Source organism: Pygocentrus nattereri, chromosome 17 (assembly GCF_015220715.1).
Source record: "Pygocentrus nattereri isolate fPygNat1 chromosome 17, fPygNat1.pri, whole genome shotgun sequence".
NCBI classification, from domain to species: domain Eukaryota; kingdom Metazoa; phylum Chordata; class Actinopteri; order Characiformes; family Serrasalmidae; genus Pygocentrus; species Pygocentrus nattereri.
Genome location: NC_051227.1, coordinates 40,732,564 through 40,752,620, shown reverse-complemented (window position 1 = coordinate 40,752,620; position 20,057 = coordinate 40,732,564). Strand labels below are relative to the sequence as shown.

General features: G+C 43.2%; 1 protein-coding gene across 4 annotated transcripts in view; it reads right to left on the bottom strand.

Annotated features, from left to right (window-relative positions):
- numbl (NUMB like endocytic adaptor protein) overlaps positions 1-20,057 on the bottom strand; it is a 77,771-nt gene that overhangs the window by 11,989 nt on the left and 45,725 nt on the right. For 3 of the 4 annotated variants that reach the window (XM_017723125.2, XM_017723123.2, XM_017723122.2), the window contains exons 2-4: positions 9,308-9,458; positions 4,416-4,490; positions 1,834-1,908 (exon numbers count right to left, since the gene is read on the bottom strand). In XM_017723125.2, the coding sequence (XP_017578614.1) occupies positions 1,834-1,908; positions 4,416-4,490; positions 9,308-9,433 (276 nt within the window). In that variant the 5' untranslated portion in view covers positions 9,434-9,458. Of the gene's footprint in view, positions 1-1,833; positions 1,909-4,415; positions 4,491-9,307; positions 9,459-17,929; positions 17,997-20,057 lie in introns of those variants that run through there. The other variant, XM_017723124.2, reaches the window with a different exon arrangement.

Here is a 20,057-nt window from a genome sequence, read left to right as displayed (position 1 = left end):
GGGCTGGGCTTTTTAAATGTCAGGCTGGGACCCCAAACGCGTTTGCCTGCCTTCATTGTTCTGGAGCCATATGGACAGTGGCGAGGAAGATTAGGTCCCTGTACTGACTCATAGGGAAGCTGAGGGATTACCAGAAGGGCAGGGAGAAAAGGAGGGAGGGGTGGAGGTCTGGTTGTGTGGGGGGAAGGGCTTACAGGAAACAAAAAAGAGATTGCTTTGTGATTTCTTTTTCACAAACTGAAAAGAAACAGAAGATGACTGAACTTTAATGTGGCTGACTTTACCTTTGCAGACTAAACCCTACAGTGTGTGTGTGTGTGTGTGTGTGTGTGTGTGTAGTCTGCTTTACCCTCCTTTGTGTAGCAATGTCACAATTACTCGATTAAACTTCATACATTTTTGATTAAAATAACACATTGAAACGTATATTCTCGAGATGTCAGTACAGTCCAAGCATCCCGGTGACATATTTAGACCAGTAAGTCCCTAAAACCTTACTCCACATCTTGGATGTCATACTTTGGTGTTCTGGTGCTGATGTTCTTCGTTTTTGCCTTTTCCTTCGTTTCCTTTGCTGCAGTAACAGCTTCTTGACAGCTACACATCCTTTCAGACTCATAGTGTTGAGCTATCTTCTCACACTGGAAGGATGGACAGAATTTTTTCAGATCTGAAGCACAAGTGGCGCTTAAAGATGAAAGCTCGAAGGTGGCAGGTTTGGTGGCCTTTAGGTCCTTGATGGCTGCTAGTGGAGTTCAACTGTCTCTTTAACCTTTAACTATTTTCTGACTTTCCTCTTCCTTATGAAAGTTGATTATCTTAAGTTTAGTTACCTCAGAAATATATTTTAGGCAGTTTAGATGCTCGTGAACAAGACACCTGTATGGCAGCTAATGTGTGTTTGGGTAGCTGGTTACGCAGATGTTAGTGTTCAGATAGAGAATGCGTTGTACATGTGGTTCTATATAGAAGCTAGACTTCGTAACAATAGCAGAACCCTTTTTGGTGCTTTTCAAAAAGGTACCATATAGAACCATACACAACACGTTCTCCATCAGTCCAAAGAACCTTTTTTACCTTTTATCTCATGTGTTTTTGAATCATTAGAAGGTCATGGATAGTTTAGTTTGCTGGTTTGTATAATTAGTCAAAATAATCAGCAGATCACTCAATTACTAAGAGAATCAACAGTCACGGCGCTTTTGGGGGACAAAATGCCCCCATTATAGCCTGAAAACATGGCAGAGGTTCTGCCTCTGTAGGGATGCTGGTGCCCATGAATACAAAAACAACAACAAAAGCTTTTTATTTGAAAAACTACAAGTGAAAAGACTCTCCGTGTGTGTCATATCCTCCTTAACCCCCCACCCCACACACACACACACACACACACACACACACACACACACACATACACACACACACACACACACTCTGCCCCCAAAACTCATAAAAATCCCTCACTGGCCATCAGCGACAAACACAGTCTTTAAAGCCCTTGACCTCAAAAGCCATCTCATCAATGCGTAGCCTCACTGGTGGCCTTAGTGGCTGGACATGAAGTGGACTCAGTCATATGACTGGGCTTTTGGAGACCAGCCAGATCCTCCCGCTGGGCTTTTTTTGTAGTTTCTTCCCAACTCTGTCTCTTTTTCTCTCTCTCTCTCTTTCAGAGGCTTTCCTGTAACTTAAGGCTAACTGCTGGCTTGGGACTGTCAGTAAGCGGCATTCAAGTGACAGCTTCTCCAAATCTCTCCACATTTCTCCTGTGGATTTCCCAGCTTTGCATACGTTAGTGGCTTTCAATAGGTGCAGGCGCAATGCCAAGCTTACCTTGGTTTTATCGTCCACCACTCTCAGGCCATCAGCGGAGACCCACAGCACAGCTTTGACCGTCTTCTTTCCACTCTGCAATAAAAACGATTTACAGCATTAGGCTTGGACACACATTCTACAGTTTTCATGTATTTTTGGTTATTTTCAGAAATGCTCTTACATTTATGCACCACAAACAGCCTTAATTCATTTTTCCATGACTGTTTTCCAACCTTAAAATCAGAGGTGTGCAGTTCCCACCTCTACTTCGCCATAATCAGGCTGTTTTTATTTCTGTGCCTTTAGGCCTGATACATGTAAATGACCTCAGTTCTGAATAGTTGCCCTGAATTGTGCCTCGTTTAAAAAGCAATCTAGGTTGAAAAGTACTGAAACATCTGTTAAATGCAAACTTAAGAAATGTCAACAAAACCCTCTCCACTCCTTTTGTCTGTATCTATTAAGGCTTCAATACCAGATTTGCTGCCCAACAGTCCAGAACAGCACAACGTTTAATCATTTCCTCTTACTTCGTCTTCATCAGCACTCCTGATCACTGGAACAGGTGGTCCACACTGCTGTATATTTAATGGCCGGCCATATGTAAATATGTTTACAGCTGTGGCATCACTATGAGGAATCCAAAGTAGCCACATATGAACTGCATTGACTGTGGAGAGAATATTTTGAAATGCTAGAAAAAACACAGATATTTGATTTTTTGAGGTTTTTCCAGTGCGAGCTGTTTCGTTAAACAGTTTTTGGCCTCCTTATGATCACAGACTGCTCTGTTCTCTCTGTAGCTTACTGGTGAGGCAGAACACAGGTGCTGAGCCATGAGGCGCTGAGAACACTGCAAAAAAAGAAGAAGGAAAAAATCCCACTAAGGCCAGCGCGGGGCAGCAGTAGCTCTCCCAAGAAGCAGGACAGTGAGTGAGTATGTGTATGAGAGAGAGAGAGAGAGAGAGAGAGAGAGAGAGAGAGAGAGAGAGAGAGAGAGAGAGACAGACAGAGAGACAGACAGAGAGAGAGGGAGAGAGAGAGAGAGACAGTGAGAGAGGGAGAGAGAGAGAGAGAGAGAGAGAGAGAGAGACAGAGAGACAGAGAGAGAGACAGAGAGAGAGAGAGAGAGAGAGAGAGAGAGAGACAGAGACAGAGACAGAGACAGAGACAGAGAAATGGAATGTAAATAAGGAGGAGCAATCCTGGAGGGCACAGATAGAGTAGAAGGACCTGAAGGAATCCCATCAACTTTTAAGATGGGGCCCAGAAGCCATGCTCCAAATCTGCTAAGACAGCAGTGCACAGAAAGGCAATTACAATGTGGAAGATAGCGAAGCCTACAGAGAACGAGAGCAAAGTCGAGGGGCTCGGGGACAGAAAGGAAGGAACAGGGCAAGCTGAGAGGGGGAGGCAGCGACTGGAAACAGCTGGAGAGCTCTGCTAGGAGACAGAAGACAAGAGGATTGGGGGATGGAAGGGACCACACACTCAGTCCGGCAGACACAAACTCAGGGCCAGGACAATTAATAACTAAGCAACAGCTTCTGACTGAAACCTCCTTTAAAAGCAGTGATCTACACAAAAATAATGTATTTAATACGGAATATATTACATAATTATCCCTGTCTGAAAACAACACGTCTCTGAGGATCCATCAGCCTAAGCATCTGAGAGGTACAGGCATAAATGATACAGAACGATGGGATAAAATTCAGTAGTTACAATATCAGCAAAGAATTAGGGGGGGGGGTGATAATAAATAACTGCCCCCCTTTTTAAAGGCGTATAATCCCTAAATGTAACTAAAGCCCAGCAGTGAGGAGCTGAACTTTCCCCTCCTCTGCTGCCCCTGCAGACGGGCAGGCTCGCCTACAGAGCGGCGCTAGTAGCTGTTAATGAAGTGATGCTCTCCTTTATTGGAGGGTCCTGCAGAGGACGATTTCAACCACTGCCCATTTAAACTCAGTTCCAAGGGACAAAGTGACACTCAAAAACAAGCAGTAGAGCTAAAAATAAGAAATGGGATGGGGCCATAGACTTAGGACGCCACGCTTAAAGGGTTAATAGAGAAGCCACGCTGACGTATTCACTGAGCTGATGAGAGCTGACAAAAGCACACAATGTGCTCTGATTGTGACCACGGAGCTGCCACCCCGCTGTGATCTCTCTTATCTGACAGGCCCCCTGTAGCTCAGGGACCAAAAGCATGCTGAATCGCCCCTGGGAACGACTGTAAGACCGCTTGGCTGTAGGACCTTTGACTTGAACCTTTGACCGAAGGCCAGTTGACTGACCAGACTTTCATCTGGGCGCTGCTTTTCACTGCAGTACTCCTTCACTCTCGTCTTTTCAAGCCTTCTCCTTCGCTATATTTTCTCATTAAAAAGGCAGCTCTGGCTCCAGCAATGTAAAGACCAGCTGAAAAAAGGGAGGATGACCTTGCGGGCCTACTGCATTCATGCCACCTCGTTCAGCTTATTCACTTTATGTATAAAAGATCAGGCTGAACATTCTGGGAAGTGTGGCCGTGACTACGCTTCAGAAACGGAAAGACATTGGTCTAATGGAACAGAAAGGGACAAGATGGAGATGCTCACCACTTTCAGTTTCTTCACCGCCTCCTCACACACATGCATCCCTCTGGACTCCTCCACCTCCACCAAGCCCAGATACTGCAAAACAAGAGAGAGAGACACTCCGATCACTGAAGTACTCGATGACTCAACCTTTGATAAATGTGCACCGTCTCGGTACCAGTTCCGGTCACTGGGCCGGTTCCCTGACCTCCAGCCCACAACTGCTCCAAAAACAAAACAAAAATTGTTGGGACAAAAAAAAGTCTTTACACTTTACTGTAGGGCACTGGTCATAAGGTTTATCACGACAGCTGACATAACTCTACATTAATGTTTATAAATGCTTATTCCAATTCGCTTGAAAGGTTATATTTGCCAGAAAGTGAGCTGAAGTAGTCTGAGACGGATGAAGCCTGCTGGAGAGTTCATGTAGGATTATGTCAGTTGTCATGACAGACTTATGTAGGTGTCATGTAGCCTTATGAACAGTACAGTACAGTAAAGTATTACCAAAACTGCTTTAAATGTATTGTCATGCAAATGTTGTTTGTACACTGTTAAAAATAAAGCTACCAAATAATTATTTGCCCAATACCACAGAAGAACCACTTTAGTTCCCTAAATAACGTTTTAATTTGTGGTTCTTTAGTGAAACATTTTGGTAAATGAGATGTGTGAGTGTGAAGAATCTTTTGAAAGTTTAAAGAACGTCCACATAATGTAAAGGTTGTAGCAGAAGCCCTTAAATCCGTAAAAGGCCTTTACATCGTGTGAAGGTTCTTTAAACTCTTAAGTGGTTCTCACATGTCTCATTCACAAAATGGTCAGGAAAGCTTTTTCCTGCAGAGCCATTTTGGTCAGTTTTTCTGTATCACATTGCCCAAAGAACCATCTGTGATTAGTTCATCCCGTTTTTTAAGAGTATGTAAAACTGTCCAAAGGTCTTAGGCACCTAAGCAACCATTTACCTTGCTAACTATTTTTTGTCAATCAAAAGTCCAGAAAACAATCACAACTCTAAAATAAATACAGATGAACAGAAATGTCCCTGTTTTCAAAAAAGCAATTCAGATGCTGAGAACGGTGTTCCAGATTACTCCTGGATGCCCTACAGCTGCAGGCCTTCCTTGAGGAGAGGTTTGGAATTGATCATAAATATCACATTGACTGCTTCTTTGTACTGTTATTATTATTATTATTATTATTTGTATTTATTCTAACTTTAATGTTTGTCTGAGCAAATAATATCACCCAAATATATAGCTTCATTTTCTCAGGTACCTAAAACGTTTGTACAGTATTGTATGTTTTAATTAAATATTTGAAAGGCTTATCTATTAAAGTTTATCTTTAATATATTTATTTCTATGGGAATCACCGAAAGGCTATGAGTCTTTTGCTTTTTTAATGAACATACAATCTCTTAATTAATCATCAGAATATTGGTGGACACACACACACACACACACACACACATATTTTTTAAGCCGCTTATCCTTCTGGGTCGCTGGGGGGTGCTGGACCCTATCCCAGCGGTCACTTGGCAGAAGGCAGGACACACCCTGGACAGGTCAGCAGTCCACCACAAGGCATGTTAATATAATACTACAAACCATCTCATATTCGTTGTTCTACATTCAGAACCAACCACTAGTGCTCTGTTTTTCACCACCTGCTAGATTTTACTCCTTAGAGGAACACCAGCCACCCTCCATTATTACTGGCACTTTATGAGGTGAGTATAAAAATATACTTTTCTTTGAACAGTTTGACCTCCTGACTGCTTTGATTTCTCTCATATTCTCGGTTTATGGTCAAGCTGATAAACAAGAAAGCCTTTTTGGCTCATATGTACTACGAGTGCCAGTAATTGTGTAAGGCACTGCATATCCAAGCGCTCAGTGTCATAACAGCAGTGACTGAACATAAGCATAAAAAGTACAAATGACATCGTAATCATGTTCCACAGTCTATGAATCAATACAGCACATCCTGTACAGGCTAATAGAGAAAGACAACGCCTTCACCACTCAGCGAATCATTTCTGGCGAGTGCTATTTGATTATGTGAGCGGTGAGGAGAGGGACTGTTAGAGGATTACAGCTCCCTCTCCCAGAGACTCTGGGAGCCTCGGGCTCTCCACGAAAATGAGGTTGAATTTAATTATGTGAACTCTTCTGCAATGAGACTTTCCCATCACTTGATGATTCAGAAGCTCAGCTTCGCTTTTAGAAATGCTGATTTTTTTTCTCCCTTTGTTTCAAATACTCTTAATGACTTAGTATATGTCCAAAACAATTTGTGCTTCTGCTACTCACCCTTACAAACAGGGCTGAAAATCCCAGATCACACAATGATTTAATGCGATTAGGATTCTTTAGGAAGTGATTAAATGTATCATGAAATCTCAGTGGCGCAGGTTTCGCTCCAGTTCCACTTCCAATACACTTAACTTGTATTTTCTGTTACACTTCTAACACTTTAAACTGGGTTCAAACCTCTCTTTAATCTCTTTAATCTCCTTATACATAAACAGGCTTATAACTTCAGTGTCAATGGGCGGAGCTAAACTGTTGATGGCTAAAACAGGTGGGTATATGTAAATAAGTTGGTTCTTGTAAAATGACAGAAAGACTGAACCCAGAATGTTTTTGGTTAATATCTAGAACATAAGGGACTATAAAAGAATGCATTATCCAATGGGATATGAGTGAAACATGACAAACATCAAACGACACCATGCTTTCGTTACTGTTGACATTAACTGTGACTTCTACGTGTTAACGGGTGTAAATATATAAATATGTAAATATGTTGAGTACGCGTCTGCTGAAAGCTGGACATGTGGAGATCTTGGCTCTTGTCCAACCACGTTATTGACTTTCAAAGCTTTTACCAGCCAGTCTGCATCTGGCCTATTTCAGGTTGCTACCCCATTTGGCCTCGTAGACACGTCCATTAAACATGCGCTCCTGCGCCCTTACTCCTCCGCAACTGTCTGTCCATTAACACACATACCACTTCCACCCAAAGAGCTGTAAAAGACTTTTTACCGGGAAGTGACCACAGCACGGTCACTTTCTGTCCTCTGATGAACCCTGTCTGGGAAGCCAGGGCAATTTTACGTGCCATTCAAGCCAACACAGGTATCTGAGTCCAGGCTCACAGCGCTGGCTTTAGTGCTCATCTCCAACGTGTTTCTCAGATCTGATTTTCTGCTTTGCTGGTTCACATTTGTGTGTGTAAATGACCAAAAGCTGCCCTGAGAGGAACTGCACAGCATAAAAATCAATTCAGGTTAATAGCACAATATTTAGGGTTTTGAAAACAGTGTTGATGCATGGAGTCTGGACGTTTGAAGTGACCAATACGACAATATTTTAGCGTTGTTATGATACATAATATCACAATATGCTTTGCTGAGCATATCGTGGATATGGTGAGAACTTAAAGAACCGCGACTAACCACATGTCTCATAACAAAATAACCAAAATTAGGCCTGGTTATCTGGATTTAGATCAGTCCAGTTTATAAAACTGTTAATAAACATCACTGTAGTTTAATTATTGTAGTATTTTGTATTATATTGTTTCTAATAGTATTTTAAATGCAGTACCACTATTTCTGGTTTGTTTATTCCAATTTACTGAATCTTAACAAAACGAAATATCGTGATGCAAATCTTATGTTTTGTGAAAAGTATACTGATATGATATTTTTGCCATATAGTGACCGGTCAGTGTATGTCATATTGCCGCAATTAGCATATCACAACTTTCACCACAGAATCACAGCATTGCTACAGTATTACAGCAATATAGTTCAGTGTATTCCCAAACCTACAGCATCAGCCACTGCTGAAGACTGGACAATGACCTCACGCATAAATGTATGAGAAGTGAAGTGTGAAAGAAATGATAACAGTCTGATCTGATCTGAACATCTGATCTAACACCACGTATGAAAGTATACATTTACATCACAGACTGAGGCAGTAATACAAATTTATTCTCTAAATGTGACACAGATCTGAATTTTTTGCAGCTGTATGAACACAACAATATGTTCAAATCAGATTTCAGCCACTTTCATATGTTTTTTACATTTCACTGCATGTATCACTGGTGTGATCATCCGATCGGGCCAGCCTGTCAGCAGCTAATGACTCTGGCTAATTATGATAAACTGCATGCAGGCAGGATCTCAGCAAGTTGAATTTACTTATAATGCTTGAAATGCAAACGTAAAAAAGGCTACATTTAGAATGCAGGTAACAGTGGCTCAAATCTGATGTTTGGCCCATGTGATTTTGTCGTTTACAGTATCTTCTCGTTGAGGCTGATATCTAACACCTGCCTGAACAGATCAAACTCAGGCGCCACAACGGGAGAAAGAGTCCTGATCTGTCTTAAGCTCCTTTGATCCTTCTGGTACTGTCATTAAAGAAAAATAGAGAGAAAATGTGATTTTGATTATCTGTTACTTTGATCCTTGTTAGAATAATATGTGCTCATCTGTTCACACTGCACGCTTGTGCTACCCACTACCCACACTGCTACCTCGCCTCCGAAAACGAACGGTGTGAAGGGCAACCACAATAACAGGCACTGCAAAATCCCATCGGGCTACTCAGACAGAGCTCCCTCTGTTGTATATTGGATAAGTATCGGATTTCAGCAGCACGTATGGAAGCAGATTTTTATCACCTGTCACACAAAAACAAATCTGTGTAAGACGAAGACGAAGACAGATTTGGGTCACTTCTACCTGCAGCGTGAGCAGAAGCAAAGTGGCTGAAATCGGATCTGAAAAGATCAGACTGCCGTGTTCACACAGCTCTAAAATCTTTTAGTAAGAAAATTAGATTCCTGCCATTTGAACCCTGTAACCTGAACAAGGTTCAGCTTCCTACCCGCACGGCGAAGTTGCATTTGCCCTTGCGCACGGCCTCCTCGTCAGCCTGCCACTGATGTGGCCTGCTGGCCTCGGGCACATAGGTGGGCTTCTTCCTGCGCAGACTCTGACGCAGCTTGTTCATCTCCGCACTCTCGGGCTCCCTGTTGCTGCAGACAGAAAGAGAGGAAGAGAAAAAGAGGTTAGCAGGAGCAAAAACTCAGGCCCACATCACATTGGTCTTAATGGTTTTATCAAACAGGAAGGCTGTGAGAGTGAAACTGGCTGCAAGCCGTAACTCTGAATTACGAGACGAGAGTCATGAGATAAATGAGTGATGACATGCAGGTTCTGTCAAAAGCTCCATCATAAATCTTCCTCTTGGACTCTCATGTTAGGCTAGTTAATACAGCAACTTACATCTGTAGCGTCTCACATGTCTGGAACTACAGTACTGGTCAAAATACTGGACACACCTACTCAGAGAAGGGCCTCCTTACCATTTTGACTCAGGGCGCCAGAGTAACTTTTTTCAGAACCGTCCCAAAAACGGAAAACTTGACCATTCGAAACATTAAACTGCTTTATTTATGTTACATTTCTATCTTAGCTTCGTGCTAACATTACATAGGAATTCCCACTGATTGGCTAAAGGATGTTAGCATTAGAAATGAGATGGAAAAATGGCAAGTATAAAGGGAATTAGAAACAGTGTTTGAATTAAATATTGCTATGAGTTTTGACTCAATTTTACAGATATTAAGTATGCATACAAGTTAATCATCCCTGAAGTGTCTCGAAAACATCATCCTATTAATATCATCCTATTAATATTGTCAATTAATATTCACAGGATGAAATTAGTCTAGATCTCGGTTTTACTACTTTTCATATTTTGGATAACTGTGAAAACAGGAATAAATAAAATATAGTATAAAGTAAAAAATAGAATGCAAGAATTATGCAACAACCAAGAAATGCTGGCATTCTGTCAAGCAGCTTCATGAGGAGACACCTGAGATGCCTTCCATCAGGACCGAAGACCATAACCCATTTTAACATACTCTAAGAACTTGATGGCTGCTGAAAACCACTTTTCACCACTTATTCTTCTCTTCAAACACAATTAAGATAATGAGATATTCTCAATCAGGCGTGTCTCCACTTTTACTGATGATACACAGTGAGGTGTATCTCTCATGCTATTCAGTAATTCCTGAAGAAGACGTTTGCATCTTTCTTCCCGTGCAAGTTCTCAGTGCCTTCCAACCCGAGGAGCTACATATCAAACCCAAACCTTCTATTTATGCCTCATAATTAGGCCATTCATTCTTTGCCCTCATTTGCATTGGTAATTTTTAACTGCTGCATAATAAAACGTTACACAACCAGAAACAGCCTCTTCTGAAGAATGCTAATTACAGTTAACAAAGGAGGCCAGTTTCTCCAAAAAAGCCACACAAGCCATCGTGAGGAAAAATTCCACTGATTGGAGTGTGGAAACAAACGCCATTCAGCCGCGACCTTGAAAACAAAGAGCTTCAATGTAAACTTGAATGAGAACGAACAACAAAATATTGCTGAAGCCAGCTGACGCAGTTAGCTGATTACTTTCACTTCACAACAGGAAATGCTGGACTGGACGGGATAAAAGAACCAATTCCATTCAGTCCTGTAACAAATCTATCTTGAAATAGATGTTTGTGCTGAAAAAAACATTTTCAAGCAGCTTCATGAGGAGCCACAAAACCCGATATAACTATTTATTTTTGTCTTCAATCATTTTCAGTTCAAAACCTTTAAGAAGGTCATTTAGACAGAGGCCCCGCGACCCCGAAGGAGAGGAAAAGGATGGATGGACTTAGACAGAGCCGCTGATACGCATTGCTGTAGAGATGGCACCTGTACCAGCATCACAGCATTGATGGCGCCATTATTTCCCTGAGCCTTTTACAGCCTGCTCCTCTCACCGGTGGTGGGCGGGGCTACATAGTTTGCACGATGAACTGCAGTTTTAGTGCGTCAAACATTTTACGCTGTGTCTGCACATCTGGCCCACAGCATTTCAATAAATCGCTGTTGCCGGGAAAAAAAGCTTGTCTCTCCAAAATGGGACGTTTAAAGTAGAAGGAAAAAACCTACTTTACTTTTAATGTAAGTCAATGCAACCAGACGTCTTTCCAAGTCATTTTGGGCCGTTTCTTTTGGTTTCTTAACCAATTTTTTTCCATTAATTTTTTTAAAGGGTTAAGTTGTAGTGACAGGGCTTTATAGACAGGCCGCATGCACTGAGTAGCTTTATTAAAGGCAATCTAAGACTTCTACTCATCACAGGCAGACAGGAACACACCACACACACCCACAGCAAAAACCAGTAAACACAACAATGGTCAAACAGGGCAAACTACCAAGACAAGGAAACATCAGAACTCTCAGAGTTCACTATCAGACTTTGCAGGGCTCAAGGTCAAACAGAGGGGAGTATCTATTGGAGGGATAATGCCCATAAACCAGCTGCAGGTGTGTGTAATGAAGGAGGGGTGGAGCAGGGGGTGGAATGAGCCATTCCAGACTGTGCACGTCCAAGCAAAGCCTTCCAGAGGGGGAAGACAATGTGATGAATAGCGTTTGACCTTTTTTAAAAGTCTGAATACTAAATTCATCTTCAGATTGGTGCAAAACATTATAGCTAATAAAACTGATGAACACTGCTCTCAAACAGGAAATGAAACGATTGCTTTCAGTAAGGCGTCTGCGGTGTTTACATGCTGGTGGTTGTCGATCGACTGCAAAGCAGACATTCCATTGTTTTCATTGGAGCTGCAGTGAAAAATCTGCCACCGTCAGTGGCAACATTCCATCAGGAGTTCAATTTTCCCAACTTCTGCTGTGGAATCAACATGTGTGTCAGGTATCACACTGCCGTGAGGCGCAGGGCAGCAGCGCTTAGCTCTGGCCTGACTTGAGCTGGTCTATACTCCATTGTAAGTCTCCAAGAAACACCTGTAAAGCACCAAGCGGAAACTACACACCTCTTCCATCCTGCTGCTTTTATAGGCAAACACACACACACACACACACACACCCACCCACACCCACACACCCATATACATTTCCCCAGGCTTAACAGGTAACAGGTGCCAGACATTGAGCAGCACAAATAAAAACATATGTGCCCTGCTAGTGCACACACTCTCTCTCACACACACACACACACACACACACACTCACAGCCAAATCCACATCCCACTTTGTTTACACATGTGTGTGTGTGTGTGTGTGTGTTTTAAATAGCCCTGTGGAGGCTTTCGTTCATTCTGGGATGATGACTGTGCCAAGTGTGACGGATCCCCTGCGGTCACACAGCCGTCAGAGACCCTGAAGCCCAGAAGCCAAGACCCGTTCTTCTGCCCGTGTGTGTGTGAAAGTGGGGCAGGTGTGGGCAGCTGTCTGGACACATGGCCCGCTATGGGAGTGAATGAGGAGCACGTGTTTGAGAAGGTGCTGAGTTCTTGTAGCCAGTCATGTTCCACAGCTGACCTAAGCATGCTGCTATGACTAGGCGTAGACCGAACGTTTCAATGTTTCCAGGAAAGCAATGAGGAGACGTTGAAATGTGCTACACTGTAATAAACTCAGCTGGTGTTCAATAAATAAGATAATTTATTTCATTAATCTATAATAATGAATAATACTCTTCTGCCAAGCAATGCAGTTCGTTAACAGCAAGATGTGGTTGCCAAGGAACATTATGGATTTATTCAAAGATTATTCCATATAATGGTTTTCAGTAATACACAATCATACATGCTGAACGTGACTCAGTCAATCCACTTTAAGAACCAGGGTCAGTTTTATGATTCTTCATTTTGTTTCCTCAACAAGACGCTTTACATTTACAACCAGAGATGCAAATTTTTATAATTGCCCCCACATATAATTGATCCAGCCACTGGCAGTGTTAGATATGAGAACATGGTACATAATGAGCAAGTACGGCACAGGCAGAACGCTACAGTGTGCAGAGACAGCAGGGAGAGAAAGAAAAAGGAGAGAGAGCGAGAGAACGGGGGGAGCTGAGAAGAGGCAGTGTGAGGGAATGAAAGAGCGAGCTGGAGAGCAGAGGAAAAGGGAGGTATTGAACACACTCATTCGTTTTCACATCTCATCCGATTGAGGTCAGCGCTCTGACGTCTGACTCGCTCTGCAAGGTTGTGCCAGACAGTCCAAACAGTCCGGCTGGCCTGCTCCACTAGCCTTCAGCCACGGGGTTTCAGGAACCAGCTACACCAAAAAATCTGAAAAAAGGTTCTGTTGGGTTTTCTGAGTGATTTCAAAGTTAAACAATGGGGCTCCCTCCAAAAACATACGACGGAGAGGCGACGTGCAACAGTTGCAAGCCATCTGAGACTTTGAAGGGAGGAAATGAGTTCAGCAGCAAATGAGAAGCAGCTGGACTCTGATGGAAAACTGCTGAACAGCAGATGAAGAAAGGAGGACTAGCAACGTCAACATTAAATACAGAAATCAGGCACTTCACAAAAGCCAATGGATTTGGACAGTGACATCACAGTGATGGTTTCACAATGACAAACATAATGATGGCACTGTAACTGGCAGCACACGGTCGCTGTCATGCGCAAACGTTGAGATCTCATCACACTGGAGAACAATTTTCCTTCTCCTACAAAGACGCTACTTCAGAGATATGAGGCTTCGACAGATCCACGACAGTGATGATACGCTGCATGTACAAGGCTGTACTGAATGTACGAACACAATTCCAGCGTTTTCACATCTTTTCAGTGCAGTCCATTTGCTCAGTCTCCCACACCCACTTCTGTCTATTTATACTCTCTCTCTCTCGCTTCCCTGAACGTTCTCACGCATTCAGGTATCCAACTTCGCACCAGGCAGGGACGGGAGATGCAACATGAAATGGGTTTCAGACAAAGTTTTCTACCCTGTAGTCGTACACAGTGGCCAGGCTTTGCTGTGCTCCAGGTCCAAGATGAGCCAAGACTACAGCTGCTCTAATTCAGAGCCCAAACACACAAAATTTGTCCCTATTCAATGATTTACTGAGCGCTTTGTATATGTTGTGTTGTGAACTGGCCTTTAGCACTGAGCTCCCTCAGTAATTTGGTTTTTCAGATCACTTTGTAGGTTTGAGCTCCATTAAGCCTGAAGGACGTGAATGCAGACACTTGGAGCGATACAGACACGTTATCACTTGTAGTTGCTTTGTAAAATGTGTCAATTTATAAATGCGAGTTATAATGTAACGCATGGCCAGGCACTGTCATTTGCGTTTGGGTACTTGTGGTGAGCACATTTCTGGCCTTGGGCTGCATTCATTAAAACTTTCTGATATCCAAAATAAAAAGCATTGATTTGTGACCATCTGCTGTTTTTTTCACTGAATAAAACAAGGAAGAAACCTGAGTTGGTCATCGTCGTACTGAACCTTTAGAATTGGATTTTACAGCTTTGGGTGTGACCTGACCATCATCTTAAAATCAATGTGATGGACTGAAGCCCCGCCCCACACCATCCCCTATTGGCTGACGCATGAGTAGAGAACTGTCCCTCTGCATTGCTCTCATTGAAATCAATGGCAAGATTTGTTTGTGCTTACCGAAGTGTCCCCCAAAGTGTCCTAAGTCTCAGCCTCAGATGCAGGATTTTGTCTACTGCATTCTGATTGGCCATCCACATGTCTGAGGGGAAGCATTTCCGTGTAACGGTCCAAATCTGCTCATTTTGCGAACACTTCCTTGCTCTGTACATGGTCTTTTTGAGCTTTTGGAGAGAGATACAGTCTTGTGAGGTCCACAGCATCAGGCCTTTAAAAGCAATGTTGATTTTCACAATTTTATGACACAAATAACACGAGCCAGGTAAGAGCACTTATGCCATTAGACATTAAAATGCTGGTTTTGTCCAATTAAAGAGCAAATTATGTTATTTATATTGCAGCTTCGGCTAATAAAAAACATGTGAAATGTGCCAGGGCGTTTCATGTGTTGACTTAGCCCTCAAAGTATGAGTTGAAAAACAACAATACTAACCATAAAAATCATAACAGTGCACTTCTAGTTTTGTTCACTTATGGAAAAAATTTTTTTTTCTTATTTTACTCTTTTACATATTTTCCAGTAACGATGAAGGCCTCAAATACCACAGAACTACATAAAAATACAAATAAAAAAAAAAAAATGGAAAACTCTGGAAGATCTTTCTTAAGCGACACCTTCAGTTTACTGCACACTTGGGGCTGAGAAAGAGCGGCGTCAGGCCAAGGCAAATGTGCTGTGGGTGGCTTGTGTTGGAACGGATCTCAGGAAAGCGCTGTTGACACTGCACACTGTTCTTTGTACAAAACGGGAGGAAAAAACCACTGACAGCGTTTGCTGCCTTTGACAAAGGCAAGACAATATTCTTCTTGTAAAATACTCTGTTCTGTGTCTCTGCAATACATAGAGGAGTGTGAAAAATGGCCACAGCTTGTTTGACATCATACAAAACACAGGCATAGCTCTCAAAACTCATCTTGAGAGAAGAGGCACAGCGTAAAGCAAGGGTAAACATACAGGTTGGCAAAAAAATCGAATTTAGTCTCCAACCCAAGTATAACTGTGTGTGCTGCTGTAGAGAACTTCATTCCACGAGAATAAAAACTAACAAGATCAAAACTGTAGTTTTTACTGCACTGCAAAAGCGCAAATTTGTTGTCTTATGTAAGCTGACCATCTGCACAGCTCTACCCTCTTTGGTCAATAGTTGTTTTTAGTATTTTCTCAAAACGTCCTTTATCAAGTACCATTCAATCACCACTGGGCCTCCATGTCCATTCCCCGCACAAAGCCTGATCTGCACGTCACACTCACCCTCATGAAAATACTCAGTCCTAAGCATTTGTCTTGTTGTGTTATTGTTTTGCTGTCCGGTGTTGACCACAGGAGGTTTTCCCAACCACTGTGACTCAGTACTCAGATGTGTCACACCGACGCAACTCAAATGTCCACTCAGAGCAGAAGGGGATGAGGTGGCAGTGAGGAGCGGATTATTTAAACTGAACATGCTCACCCTCGGCAGGTTGGCTTCAGGTAGCTGATCAGCTGGCCATGCAAACTTTGCAATGTAAAATGTTAAAGCTGAAAATGAAGTTTGAGCATAAGATACATAACATGTGAGTAACTGCTATACGTTTGGAGGAGAACCATGCTGTAAAGCAGAACTAAAGCTTATAAAGCTCATACCACTGTCTGTCATTATTTTCGGGTTTGAAAAGGGAAACGAGTCAGATCGCAATCGATCCCTTGCCCCTCAATGGTCTCGCCTAACCTTTCACTTCAGCTAAAAAAGTCATGGAACAGGCCTTAAGACGGATTCCCCTGAGGGGAAATGGCGAGGCCAATTGTATGAGGGCTTGTTAAAACCGGTATTAAAACGTGGGGGGGTGATATCTCTCAAGGAACTTCCTGTTGCTTTTAGGGCGGTTTCCTTTGACACTGTCACCCTCTGCTTGCTTAGTTTTACAGATGCTTTGTGACAACATCCACTGTAAAAATTACTACATAAAAAAATCTAAATCTTAAACTGAATTTAGTCATTGCTGATTCCCAACCACACACACTTTCATGACATGGCGTCCCCAGGCATGGGGGTTGGGGGGCTGTCTACTTTCAGAATCCTCACCATGGAGGGCTGGCATCGTCTGGATTCAAGCTCATGAGGTCTTCATTATCAACACGTTATCGAGACAACTGCGCAACACTGGAGAAACAGACTTGTTTCAGTCAACCACATCCAATGTTTTCAGAGTGAGCTCAACTGTATTGCTAACCTAACTAAGATGCAGTACTAAAACAGGTGAGTTAGGAAAACTAAGTTAACTCAAAAACGTTGTGCAGATATTTAAGATTAAGAGACCCTTATTAGTCCCACAGCGGGGAAATTTCACCTCTGCATTTAACATAACGTGAAGTGAAACGCCACATACACACTAGTGAGCACACACACACTAGGGGGCAGTGAGCACACTTGCCCGGAGCGGTGGGCAGCCCAACCCGCAGCGCCCGGGGAGCAGGTGGGGGTTAGGTGTCTTGCTCAAGGGCACCTCAGTCATATGCTGTCGACTCTGGGGACCGAACCGGCGACCGTCTGGTCACAAGGCTGGTTCCCTAACCTCCAGCCCACGCCTGCCCCCTAATTTGACATCTCGACTTGAGGCTGATGTACAACATAGTTGACTACATGACAAGCTGCTACACAGCTAAAAACACACGCAGATAATATCAGTATCAGTAATAGCATTAGCGAGTCTATTTGAGATTACAAACAACTCAACACGGTTTGAAGTTTGCTCAATGTTCAGTGGGGCCATAAGCTTCTATTATGTGTAGCTCCATTAACCTCATACCTCCACTGCAAAGAAGCAAACTTCAGACACCAAACATGTCTTGGCTGACCTTTGGGGTAAATCTGATTTTCTAAATTTTGTTCTCAGAGGAACTTTGAGTGGAAACTCTTGACGACTGGTCACATCAACAGACACACTTACAAGGAAATGTACAGTAAGAACTATACGCCCAGGCCATTAGTCATCATGACATCATTCAGTACATCCTGTACTTACATCTCTGTCACTGGAAAGGTGCTGTAAGTGGGATACAGCTGAGAATGGAAAGAACAGAACACTCAAGAACAAGCGCTGCGCTGTCCACCTGCTGTTTGATCCAGGCTCACTATTCCATCTGTCCATTCTTCCTCCAACCGGCGCATACTTTCATACATACACACGCCCAAGCCATCCACACACTTCCTGAGCCAATAGACGTGCCAATGTGCTCAGTGCTAGATTAAGTCTGCATGTTTTTCCTGCGCTCTGCTCTAAGCTGCTGGCTTACTTACAACACAAGGACGGCACAAATGGCACAGGAGGACAGATGTGTGTTGTGATATTAAGCAGAGTGCAAAACACACTGAGGAAAGTATGGAGAGCCATGTATAGAAGGTGATGTCCTGATTTGATCAGGGCTAATTCAGGCATATTTTAATGGACTGAGCTGAAATAAGCCCAATCCACGTTTTATCCTTTGTTTTTTGACCTTTAGTTACACAGCGTCGTAGATGTGCCATAAATGGACAGAAACTGAGGTCCTGTTTCAAAACTTTTAAGTATGCTTTCACCAACGTCAGCACACCACTTAGAAGTGCAACACGCCTACATTAAACAGACGGCCACTTACAGCAGAAGGACGTACACAGTCTAGGTTAACCTCAGTGAAATAAATAATTAGCCAGCAGCAGTGGGCAGTATGGCCGGAAATTTACATACAACTTCAGATGGTTTCGGTATATATTGTGGCATACATATTTTTTCATATGAAACCATTTTAGATGTTTAAGTACACCTATATTTGTAGGTCAACAGTGGCTTATTATTATGGGATATCCTTTCAATTTTAAATGAAATGAAATCCTTTCACTTTTAACAACTGAAGTCAATCTGAAATGTTTTATTGAGAAAAACATTAACAAACTTTTGTCAACACTGTTAATACCACACCTCTGCAGGCCAGGCAAAAGTGGTGCTAAATGTTATTTCACATATTTATTTCGACAAGAACTTCAGCTTCACAGACTGGATGGCACATTTAAGTTTCCTTTTAAACATAACAGGAACATCCCTGGCTCAACTGTTCATCTAAACAGACTAACGCTAATGTGGTTTGCACTGTACTGCTCCTGTTAGAACAATACTGTTTACATCTGTTACTGCACAGAACAGAGCTACATGGGACCACTCTCCCATGGACCCACCACCTGTGGGAGAGGCGCTTATGGGGGTCCGGTGCAATGTGGATTGGGTGGTGGCCGAAGGCGAGGGTCTTGGCGTTCCGATCCTCAGCTACTGAAACTGGCTCTCGGAACATGGAACGTGACCTCTCCGGCAGGGAAAGAGCTCGAGCTAGTGTATGAGGCTGAAAGATACCAACTAGATATAGTTGGGCTCACCTCAACACATGGCAGGGGCTCTGGAACAGACTATCTCTCGTGGGGTTGGACTTTATTCCACTCTGGAGTTGTCCAGGGTGAGAGGCGTCAGGCAGGAGTGGGCCTACTCATAGCTCCCCGGCTCAGTGCCTGTACGGTGGGGTTTTCTCCGGTGGACGAGAGGTTTATTTCCCTGCACCTTTGGGTTGGGGAATGGGCTCTGACTGTTGTCTGTGCTTATGCACCGAACGGCAGTTCGGAGTACCCGGCCTTCTTGGAGACCCTGGAGGGGGTACTGGAAAGTGCCCCCTGTGGGGACTCCAATGTCTTGCTGGGTGACTTCAACGCTCACGTGAGCAATGACAGTGAGACCTGGAAGGGTGTGATTGGGAGGAACGGCCTCTCCGATCTGAACCCGAGTGGTATTTTGTTATTGGACTTCTGTGCTCACCAGTCTGTCCATAACAAACGCCATGTTCAAACATAAAGGTAAACATACGTGCACATGGCATCAGGACACCTTAGGCCGCAGTTCATTGATCGATTTCATAGTTGTGTCATCGGCAATCCCCGAACCCGTTGGTGGACACCTCAAGGTAAAGGAAGCCGGCAGCTGAAGAAAGAGTCCTATTGGGCCTGGTTGGCTTGTGGGACTCTGGAGGCAAAAGATACCCGGATGACCCGAAGGGCCAAGCGGGTCACGGCTTCGCCGGTTGCTGAGGCAAAAACTTGGGTGTGGGAGGAGTTTGGTGAGGCCATGGAGAAAG